Genomic DNA, 11,727 nt, shown 5'->3' with positions numbered 1-11,727 from the left:
CCCCTGAGTGTCTGGAAGGAAAGCGTGTCCCTGTTCCTTAGAGTGTGTAGGTGGATGAGTTTTGCAGCTGGACTGTGGGCACCCAGTGCTGTTGGCTGTAAGGACTGGGAGGTACTAATTATTCTTGGACCCCTGTTGCTGGTGGCTAGGTGGCATAGGTGGAGCTACCAGTCCTCAGGTCCCTGATGTGGGTAGGTGAGGAGCCTGCTTAATGGGCAGAGCGGTGTCAAATGTCACGAACCTACCACTTCACCATATAGCTGATACAGTTGAAGTTAGGCTTCAGGTATATACTGTGTTGTACTGTGGTAATGAGAGCCTACGCTGTTGAAATGGGCCCACACAAGTCTATGCAGGGGTGAAAGGCATTCAAAGTCCGTGGACCCCTTATGCCTGTGCCTAGGCAAAGGAGCTGTGCCTACCCTTAGTTCGCAGCTTAGGGGAGCTGCCAGATTATTTTTTCCTGTTTGTTAATTTGTTCCCTCTCCAAGGCTGGGAGAATGGTTCAGGGTACCTGACAGGTCCTACTTCCGGCCCAGGGGACTGAGCATTTGCTGAAGCCAGCTCAGCCCTGGTGCAGAGCGGGGAAGGGGCAGGTTAATGGGAGAGAAGTTTTTTCCAAAGGGGGTGGTTTTTGATCCGCGCAGTTGGTCAGACGCATGTACTTAATCTTTTGCCGTTTGAGTGCTGCTTTTCACTGGTTCTGGAGGCATGAGTAAACTCTCTGCTGCTGGGTCTCTCCCGATGTGGAAAACGCCTCCCAAGTGCCACTGCTTGCCTCACCGCGCACACCAGCCAATTCCTGTCTGAAGGGTGCTGGCTCCCGCTGGGTCAGGTCTGGCAGCTTCTTACTGCTTCCAAACCGTCTCTCCCTCCCCCTGCCACTCAGTCTGATTCCTCAACTTTGCCTTTGATGTTCAAGGCTCCTAGACTGTCATATATAATTGATTCACTTGTTTTTTTCGGGTCTTTGTTGTAAGAGGGACCACAGGAAGCATCTGACTACTTCGCCATCTTGGCCCTGCCTCTCATGATCCCTGTTTTCAGATGAGGAAACTGAGGCCCAAGGATAAAGTGACTTGCCCAAAGCCACTTACTAAGAAGTGGTAGAGCCAGAACTAGAACCAACTCCCAGCCAGAGTTAGCCTCCTGATTTGAGGAGCCCCAGGAAGCCCCAAATTTTCCTTCCACCACCACTCCTTACCCCTTCAATGGTGCTTTTATTTCTCCCCAGCAGAATGTCCACCTTTGACATTGAAGGCTTCTTTTAAGACACATTTATTGTGGGAGAGGCTTATCATGTTCATGGCCTGGGTATCCAGGTACCAGAAAAGAGTAAGTTCCCCAGATTTGGAAGTGGGAGAATATAATGGGAGAGCTGGGTGAGTTTAACCAGGCAGTCTGAGAGCTGCTGGCCTGCTGCCATCCTTGACACCCAGACTGTAGTAAAGCCATTTATGTCCTTCAGCCCAGAACAGTGGTCACCCCACTGTTCATTGGAAAGGTTCTAAAAGATCAGCTTGCTGGTATCCAGGAGGAATAAGGTCAGATTCTTCATTCAGGCATCAGGGACTCCCTTCAGCAGGCATCAACCCATCTTTCCAGATTTGTTCTCCATACCCTGCTGTCTAGCCAGGCCCATCCCGTTTCTTTCTCCAGCATAGACATTCTTTCTTCACATCTTTGCTCAAGCTAAGCCTCAGCTTGGAACCCCCTCACTCATTTTCTTATGGTCGAATTCCACCTTCATAGTTTCTCAAGTCCCTCTTCTTCAAAATACCCTTCCCCATATATGACACTCACAGTCTAGACTCCAAGGTCCCTGCAGCCTTTCCGGCTTTGATGGTTCTGCTTCCATGTGGGCTCCTCCCTGCCTCCCCAGGAAGGCTTCTGGCTCCTGCAGAGTACAGACAATGTTGATGATTCACTGTGCCCCCAGAGCACCCAGCGGGAGCACGAGAGTGCTTCAGGTGAGCCGTTAGTGCACGTGTAGGTGTCCCTGCTCTGGGCATGTTCACCTCTGACCATCCCCTCCAGGATGGTATGTTATGGGGTAACAACCCTGATGAGGAAAGAACCAGTACTACTAGTCAAGGTGTTTTTTCACTACTAGTCAAGATGTTTTTTAAACCCTGTTGAGGTCAACCAGGAGGGACCAGTCCCTGGAGAAGGACATCATGCTTGGTAAAGTGGAGGGTCAGAAAAAAAGAGGAAGACTCTCACATGAGATGGATTGACACAGTGGCTGCAACAGTGGGCTCAAGCATAACAATTGTGAGGATGGCGCAGGACAGGGCTGTGCTTCATTCTGTTGTACATAGGGTCACTATGAGTCAGAACCAACTCTATGGCACCTAACAACAATGACAACATTGAGGTCAATGAAAGCCAAATGCTGCTGAGTGTGTGTTCTCTGTCCTTCCATACCGCTGCCCTGCTCTGTACATCCAGAGCTAAGCTAAGCCCTGTCCTTGTTTTGGTCCCTGTGCCTGGGCCATGCAGATAAGGCCTCCTAGGTCACTGGGTCTAGGTGTGGGTGCTGGGAGGTTGGCTGAACCAACCCCACTCAATTCAGCTCCAGTACAGATGTTTGCCCTACCAGCAGGTAAATGTCCCAGGGGCAGGACTGTGCTCATGCTGTTCCCCCTACATGGAATGGCCTCATACCCACCCCCAGCTCTGTTGAAATCCTGCCATCTTGGATCTTACCTCTGTTTGACACATCCCCTGACCTTCCCAGCTGTTATTAATTGCTTCTTTCTTAGTGCTCCCAAGCTCTTAGCCTCATCTTTGACAGTTGAATAGATCAGTGTCTGTCTCCCCTCTAGCTTGAGCAGCCCCATGAGTACAGGAACCATATCTGTCTGTTGTCTGTAGGAGCTGATATAGTTAAGTAGATCTTAGGCTCCTGAAAGTTCCAATGAATCACTGACAGAGGTCTATTTATGGTCATTTCTAAGCCATAGTGGACAAGACCCATCTGAGCCTCTCCAAAATAAAGACTCGTTTTCTTCTGACACTGAGGAAACAGAAGCCTGGTTATAGGACTTAAGGTAGAAGACCATGTTCTTAGGCCTGTTTTCCTATCTGGCTTATAGAACAGACATTTCCCTAGTCCCTCTTTACTGTAGGAGAAAAAGAAATAGAAAGTAGGATATGGCTGTGACCCAGAAAGTCCATCTGCAGTACAGCCGGGGGCTGGAATGGGACTCAATGTCACCTTTAAATCCCAAATCACTCAGGAAACAATACTCTTGACTGTTGGGAGTTGCTAGGGGTATACAGAGGCTAAAAGTGCTGTAGAGACCTGAGAGAATTTGACCTCACCAACCACTAGTTCTAGAATGAGTGAATGTTTGCTGCAAAAGCCAGTCACCTCCCTGCCCCACCCCCAGGTCAGCCTACTTATCCTGGTCACTGTGGCTGACCTAGCAACTACCAAGCTCCTGTCTTGGGTCCAGTTGGGGACACAGGCATCAGACTCACTCCATGCCCTGCAGGAGCACACAGTGTGGGTAGGGAGGGCAACAGGCAGCCTGGTCCACAGACCTCCCCTGGCCTAAAGCATAATGGGGTTCAGGTACCTCCCATACTTTGGAAGGAAGGGCTGTAAACACCAGTAAAGGGTGGGTTTCCCTCTCCCCTTTTATTCTGGGCCTGCCTAGAGGACAGGGAGATGTATCTGCTGTGCATGCCCAGCCCTACCACTGCTTTGCTCTTGGTTATAAGAAAACCCTACCCATGGGTTGACAGCACTTAGCGCGCTTTCAGTTGTATACACTCCCTTGGCATTTAGAATTCCAGATTGGCAGGGATCCTCAAGGTTGCCCCCCCTCCCCTTCATACCTAGTCATGCCTAGTCAGTAGAGCAGGCATACCCAACTCCTACTCCCTTTACCACATTCTAGCTGGTACTTTAATTCTTTGGGTAGGTCTCTGTCTCCCCAGCTTACCTCTGAGCTCCTGGAGGTCAGAAATTGAGTTGTGTTCATTTCTGTCTCCCTCTCACAGTAGGCATTACAAAAGGTTAAAGAAGGAAGATGGAATTACTACTAAATGTAACTGATCCCAAAAGCAAGTCCAGTCCTTTTCCCTAGCTGGGCCTCAGCTTCTCATTAGCAGAATCGCAGGGGGCAGGGGTAGTATTAGTCTCAACCTCTAGGATCTCTACCAATTTGATTCTCAATGCCCAGAGAGTAGTACAGACAGTGTGCTCTCAGTGCTGTATCAGCTTGTGAAGATCTCAGCTCATGGGGTTTGGGGGCAGGGAAGAGATATCTATCTACAGCGCTGGCAGTGTAGCTGTGAAGTCAGCCAGCTTCGCCTGGGCGGCCCCTCCCATCTCCTTTCAGCACTGTCTCAGTCAGGCCTCCACCTCTTCCGCAGGGCGTTACTCTCAGCCAGCTGTCTGAGTGGCTTTCTGGTGTAGTTTCAAGCTCCTTCAGGGTGGGAACCTGGCACAGAATAAGTACACAATAAAAGGTTGACTGAGTAAATGAGTGAGCCACAGAGTAGTCCCACGGACCCTTGATGCCATAACCCAAAGGCAAGCACCTGAAAGGTGGAATTAGTGATGCCCTGTTGGCCTGTGACAGAGATGTTTGGTAGCAGGGCATTGGGTATTTGCTTGTGGCCTCATGTCCCTGGCAGCTCTGGAACACCAAAGCTTTAGGAATAATACAGAGGGTGTATTATTCAACATCTTCTTTATGGGAGTTGGATATATTCCCTGGGTCACACATGGGACAGTCACAACTCAGAGGACAAATGACTTGTCTAGAATCATACAGCAAGAGAAGGAATGAGACTTCAAACCTGTCCTGGAGGTGACTGTCCTGTCCTTCTCCAGAGGCAGCATCATAGGATGGAAAGAGTCGAGCTTTGGAGCCAGACAGCCACAGTTCATAGCTCTGCCACTCAGAGCTGTGGGACCTTGACTTTAACATGAGCTGCAGTTTCCTCATCCATGTCATGGGGAGAATGATATACACACCTCATGGGGTCAAAGTGAGAGTGAAACAGGTATGTAAAGTACTTTGTAAACCAGTCAGCTCTACATATACATTAGTCAGAGGACCAAAAGATGAGAGGAATTGAAATCATCTCTTGGTAGTGCCGTATCCTCAGTGCTAACCAAGCTGACTTCTTCCACTCCAGGACAAGAGTGAGACCACCAGTGGAGCCCTGTCCCAAAGGCCCTGTCGCCCCAGACTTAACTTGCTTCCTCCCAATCTGCCTGAAGAAGAAACTCGAAGGATTGCACGGATATTCTCTTCCCAATACTCCCAGAAAGATTAATATAACCTTCTGAGAGATTGAGGGAAGGAGCCACTGCCCACTCTCCCTCAGCCTTGCCCAGCTTGTGGGAGACCCCAGGGCTGTCATAGCCCTGAAACCACTATCAGCCTACTCCACGGGCAACTTAAGCCCCAGTCAGCCCAGACTGGAGGAACTTTACAGTCTAGCCCCATGTTCACCTGCTAGGACTTCCGCCTTTTCCTTCCATGGCGAGGCAAAGGCTAGAAACAAAACGGATTCCAGAACTCAAATGGCCCACTCATCTGACCAGAGGACCAAAGCAGGCATCTTTCTGCTGAGAAACTCCTCCTCCCAGTATCCTTGATGCAGCCCACCCTCCACCTGAGATTGATGAGCCACTTTTGCCTTAAAGGTTGGGGTAATGGGGCAAGTTTGTATATTGTGTGCATCATGTGTAGCTGAGGAAATCCTAGGGCCACCTCCAGTTCATTGCTTGGGAATAAGGATTTTTATAGATATAAATTGTTTTTATGCTGTATTGAATTAATCACCTCCTTCAAGTTTTTATCTGATTGTCTGAAATTCTAACCATGCTTTTAACTTATTGTTTTAACCCAGCTCTGAGGATCATTGTTCCTGCCTGTGTTTGAATAAAATCATATTAGTCTTTGTATTCTGCGCACAAGTGTTTCCTGGGTTGGCCCCTGGGAATGCGGGTAAATTTGTTTGTATTCCAACTACCAGAGAGAAAACTTGACAGCCTTACATTTTCTTGGAGAAGCTCATCCAGAACAGGGCACCAAGATGATCATGAGACTTCAGCGCTTTCCCAAAGATCAGGTTGGCCCGGATTAGGGTGACAACCAGCATTTGCTCTGCTAGTGCTTACAGTCAGCAAAGTGGAGGGAACAGGTCTCCTCAGAATCCTCCATCTCTGGAATGGGTAGGCCTAGCTTAAACTGTCAGTCACATACATTTGAGCAGCTACCATAGACAAGGCCCTGTGGGGAGTATAAGAAAAGAGCAAATATGGGCCCTGCCTACTAGGAGTGTTCAGTGTGGTGGAGAGAGAGATGGAAACGAACGAACACGAGGCGCCCTGCTTCCCACCCCCAACCACACATTTCATTTAGTCCTCAAAACAACTCTATATCCTGGACATTATGATTCCCATTTTATAGTTAAAGAAGCAGAAGCTCAAATAAGTAATTTACCTCTATGTAGCTAGAAGGTGAATTGCCACACAAGTCATCTCCAGAGATGTCGCAAGACTGCTGTGCTCAGTGACCAAAACAAGGTACAGACAGTAAGTGCTCTGAATTCGGGGAAAGGAAAGACCATGTGAACTGGAGCAGTCAGGGAAGGTTTGCTAGACGAGACAAGTCTTGGGGTGAGCCCAGAAAACTGGCCCGATTGTGGTCAGCTGTCGAGAGAGAACTTGTAGGGCTCTCTGCATCTGCCAGTCTGGCTCTGCCACCTCCTTGATATGTCCCCTCAGGCTTGACTCTACCTCTGTCTGAATCTCCATTGCCTCATCTGTAAAACAGAGATAATAACCCCAACTTCATAGTGTTGTTGTGAAAATTAAATGAGATGACATTTGTAAAAGTGCTTCGCCTGTGCTTGGCACACAGTGGAAGACATTGAGAAATGTCAGCCCCGCCCACTCCTCCCCCACTCTTCTGGAGTTCTCGGAGATAGGCAAGCACACAGTTAACTGTAAAAAAAGGCAGAGGGCACAAAGTGGTCCAGGAAACTTGAGAAGGGATGCCCTCCTTATTGGTGATTCGCCCTCAGACTTGCTCATACCCACGTGCCCCTCTTTCTGATCTGTTTATCTCGGCTCCTGAAGCTTCAGCCTGCTAGCTCACCCTCCCCTCCCCAGAGCCACAGAGGCCAGCCTCCCTCTTACATTGCCAGCCCAGAGTTTTCAAGGACAAGGGACCGGTCACCTCCCATGAGGCCATGAAGAACCTATAGAGGGGCAATTGGGGGCCTGGGCCTGAGGGGTAAAGCCTGAGGTGAAAAATATTACTCTCAAATCCTGCTATAGCTCCTGTAAATAACCTGATCAGGGTCATTAGGATAAGGCCACAGGAGGACATGGGCTGCTTCTGCCCCAGGCTTCGGGCAGCCTCAGATGACACAAAAGCACCCTGAGAGTCTGAAACCCACCTCCTACTATAAGCTTACAAAGAGTGTATTCTATACAAGTTATCTTATCTCTGGAAGTTGAATATTTCCCAGTCACAGCTCAGAGGTGAAATGACTTGCCTAGTCATGCAGCGTGGGTTAAAGGTGTGAAGTAGAAGTTTGCTTCCACCAACACAACTAGCCATTGTCACCCCTCCTTCCCTTTGAGCACTCCTCTACAGACACCTGAAAGTAGCTGTTGTTGATCATCAGAGGCTGGTTGCCTCCCAGCCCATAGCAGCCAAAGTTGGAACTTCTGAGCATGAGCTGGGTTCTGGGGACAGAGAGCCAAAACAAACAGAGTTGGCCCTGCCCTCAGAAGCTTCCAGGCTGCAGTAAGCTGAGCCCTCCCTCACTCTGGGTTTCTGTAGGGCCTGAACCTTCCACTTCTATGGATATGGCGGGGAGAGGGTTTAGGGTAATAGAGCATTCTAGCAGAGGAACAACAGAAGCAAAGGCTCAGAGGCCACAAACCACTTGATAAGCAGGCCTTAGAGCTTGGGCTTCTTGACTGGTGGCCATGGAACCCCCCACCCACCCCAAAGACCTACCTACCATTTGCCAGCCCATCTGGTGGGGCCCCAGTGGGGGGTAAGGATGGGGAAGACATCTTGCTGCTTCTGCAGCCAAAGAAAGATCCCAAAATATAGGAAAGAGCATTTATCCCTCAGCTGCCCAGAGCCACAGTGACTTCAATTAATGACTGCCCCACAGTACAGAGACCAGGGCACAACAGCACAACCCCAGAGCCAGGCAGTCGGGGTTTCAGTCCTGTCTCCATTTCTCAGTAGTTGAGGGCTTTTGAGCAAATTACTATATTCTCACGGTTCAGCACCCATAAAAGACCTGTAAAAGGTGTTTGTGAGGATTAAATAAGCAATGGGTCTCAAGTTCCCCGTGCATGCAAATCACAGATTCCTAGGCCCCATCCCCAGAGATTCTGATTTGGTAGGTCAGGATGGAAGCGTATGAATTTGCATTTCTAACAAGCTCCCAGTGACACCAGTGGAATCACTGAAATAAAGTGTGTAAAACACCCAGCACCTCACACATAGCAGCTGCTCAGTCAATGGTCGGGCCTTTCTCTCTTTCCTTGTCATTGCTCACAGGACAAAACCTCGGTGCCTAAACCCAGCATTTAGTGCCTGGCTCTATACTGTCTCTCCAATCCTCTTCCCACTAGTCAGGCCAGTACTTCATATGACAGTTGCTGCCCCCTTTTTTGGGTTCCTACCGCTTATCCCTGCGTCACATCTGCCTGTCCTCGTCCCCCTACAATTTACTCCATCTCCAGATGAGTATTTCCAGGTTAAGCTCGGAGCCCACTTCCTGTGAGGAGCCCTCCCAATCTCAGCAGCCCCAGCAACCACTTTTCCTCAACACTAGTGCAACCGATTGTTCTGCTGACATTTAGGGCAGGGCCTGGTCCAAGGAACAGCCCAAGCACAACCCAGGCTTTGTATTTGAGTGTCTGGACTTCTGACCACCTGCCCTGCGCCCAAAGCCAGAAATGGCCCTACCTACCCTTCCTCTGCCTCCCCCAGTTAACTCCCTCTCCACCCCCTTCCCTCTGTCACCTGGGTCCCAGGTTCCGGCATGCCCAACCCCTACCCTCAATACCTAAGGATGGGGCCTACAGCAGCTGGTCCAGGGGACCCTTCCAAGCCTGCCCTCACACACCCTCCCCCAGCTCCCTTTGGCTCCAGTTGTGTCTGGGTTGAAGCCTCTAGGTGTCATGTCAGAGAGAGTAGTCACAGCAGAGAGGCCCAAAGTACAGGATGCTGGAGCTCAGGCCTTGCCGTGTACTAGCTGTATGACTTGGATAAGTCATTGTCCCTCCCTGAGACTCGGTTTTCTCTGTAAAATTAGCATTAAAATATGTAGAATCCTCAGCAGCACAAAGGAATGAAGTGCTACAACATGGATAAACCTTGAAAACATTATGCTAAGGGAAAGAAGCCAGTCACAAAAGATCACATATTCTATGATTCCATTTATATGGTATATCCAGAACAGGCAAATCTGTAGAGACAGAAAATAGATCAGTGGTTGCCAGGCGCTGAGGGTAGGGGGAATGGGAAGTGCTGCTAATGGGTACAGGATTTCTTTTTGGGGTGATAAAAATGTTCTAAAACTGTGATGATGGTTGCACAACTCAATGAAAGTACTAAAAAACATTGTACATTTAAATAGGTGAATTGCATGGTATGTGAATTACATCTCCATAAAACTTATTTTTAAAAAATTTAGAATCGAATAATACCTACATGGCAGAGCTATGAGAAATGTATATGAAGTATCTATCTAGCACATAGTAGGCACCAAGAAACGACAGTTATTATTGTTATTATTAAGAGGAGGCCCAGAGGGAGCCTTTCTTAGCCTATCATGGGAAGCCTTGGCCTTTGGACTCAAAGGTGACAGGTCCACCCGCTCCCCCATACACTCTTGTCACCCAAGATAACTCTTTCAGCCGCTTGAAGGAGCTATTTTAAAGAGCCCCCAAGTCAGAGGAACTGATACAGATCTGAAACTCACTGACCTTTCCCTGTCATCTCCCTGCCCCTCACAGACGTCTCTTGTAAAGTGATCTAGGCTGTCAACTAGCTTTCCTAGGATAAGGTTTCAGGTCAGCTGGAGTGTATAATGATCAGTGCCAAGCCAGCGGCAGCAGAGGAAACAGTGAATGGCAAGGAGGGACAATCAGATCCCTGCTGCTGCCCTCCCAGGATGGAGCCTTAAGGAGCCCCTGTGTTCCCCCTACCCTGGCTGGACTCACAGGTAAGACCCCACTCTCTTCTCTCTCCCTCTCCCTTCTCCATATTCCCCCTTTCATTGGATGCTTACCAGGAGCACCCAGGAGCTGATGGATCACTAGCTATAGCGGTTCAGAGCTTATAGAGATTTAGTCCAGCCCCTCCTTGTCAGGATGAGGTAACTGCAGCCCTAAAGAGAGAAGTGGTGGCAGGCCTGGGACTCCAACCCAACACCTGTGTGGCTCACTCCAGGCACTTCCCTTCCTCACTCTGCTGGTTGCCTCTGGTATGATTTTAAGGTGACTTTCTCTTTGGGCTGGCCCAGAACCCTCAGGATTCCTCCAGGGCATGATGCCCAGTGACCTCTCCCCATGAGGATCCTGGGGTCCCCTTTCCTAAGTAAAGATGGTGAGACCTGGCCCAAGTTGTATGCTGGGAGGTCTACAGAACCCATGGTGACTCTCTGCCAGGCGGCTTCCTTAGCGGGGTTGCTGTGGAGAAGAGAGTGGGGTCTTGCCTCTGAGTCCAACCAGGAAGAGTTAGGTCAGAGTTGGGGGTGGAGAGCAACATGCCATCAAGCAGGGTGTCTCAGAATGGGATCTTCAGGCCCCTGGCTCAGAACTACCTAGGGAACTTGTTTCTAATGCAGATTCCTAATCCCAGCCCAGACCAGAATTGGGATCTCTAAGGTGAGAATCCACTTTGGGAGCAAGTAGCTTAAGGGATCCTAGGCTCTCACTGAAGTCAGAGACTCACTGGACAGCAGAACAGGCACAGATTCAGGTATCAGACAGACCTGGGCTCCAATCCCAGATCCATCACTTCAGCTGTATGAGGAGCTGAAGCCCTCGAAGCCTCAGGTCCTTGGTTTATGAAGTGGGAGTAATAGCAACTACTAAATAGCCTGATAAAGGGATTGAATTAGTCCATGCCTATAACGCCCTCTGCATAGTGCCTGGTACAGGAAGTGCTTAAAACGTTAACAGGGTACCACTCTACCCTGGGTGGTGCAGGCTGGGCATCCCATCCCTCACGTGCCCCAACAGAGCTGCAGGGTTGAGGATTCCAGTCTCAACCTCTTCCTCTACCTGCCAATGGCAAAGGCCTACTAGCTTCTGGGTTTCCTCAAGTGCCAATTCAGGAGGCCAAAGGGAGAAGAAAGGAGGTTAGAGAGCTCTGGCCTCAGAGGCAGCCCCTGCCTATGCCCACCATTGTGGCTTGTTCCCCCTCCCACTTGACCAGTGAAAGTTAGTTCTAGAGCCTCTCCAGGTGTGGTTTTGACTAGAGTCCAAGCCCATCTACTCTGCCTCCTGTGGTTGGCTCAGGACTGCCCTGGAGGCTCCAACTTCACTTCTGGCCGCTGGTCTTTTTTTTTTTTTTTTTTTAATTTTTTTATTGTACTTCAGGTGAAGGTTTACAGAACAAGTAGATTCTTATGAAACAGTAGTACACATATTGTTTTATGACATTGGTTAACAACCCCACAACATGTCAACCCTCTCCCTTCTCGACCTTTTTT

General features: G+C 49.4%; 2 protein-coding genes across 2 annotated transcripts in view; both read left to right on the top strand.

Moving 5' to 3' along the window:
* Window positions 1–5,900, top strand: part of C2CD3 (C2 domain containing 3 centriole elongation regulator) — a 192,575-nt gene extending 186,675 nt beyond the window's left edge. Inside the window, exon 33 of the mRNA XM_004381960.3 lies at window positions 5,158–5,900. Within this exon, the coding sequence (XP_004382017.1) occupies window positions 5,158–5,298 (141 nt within the window). The 3' untranslated portion in view covers window positions 5,299–5,900. The remainder of the gene's footprint in view (window positions 1–5,157) is intronic.
* Window positions 5,901–9,777: 3,877 nt separating this feature from the next.
* Window positions 9,778–11,727, top strand: part of UCP3 (uncoupling protein 3) — a 14,999-nt gene continuing 13,049 nt past the window's right edge. The window contains exon 1 of the mRNA XM_004381958.2: window positions 9,778–10,233. The gene's annotated coding sequence lies outside the window, so the exon portion shown is untranslated. The remainder of the gene's footprint in view (window positions 10,234–11,727) is intronic.

This window comes from Trichechus manatus, unplaced genomic scaffold (assembly GCF_000243295.1).
Source record: "Trichechus manatus latirostris isolate Lorelei unplaced genomic scaffold, TriManLat1.0 scaffold00088, whole genome shotgun sequence".
NCBI classification, from domain to species: domain Eukaryota; kingdom Metazoa; phylum Chordata; class Mammalia; order Sirenia; family Trichechidae; genus Trichechus; species Trichechus manatus.
Note: the sequence above shows the minus strand (reverse complement) of the source record. Positions and strands in the feature narration are given on the sequence as shown.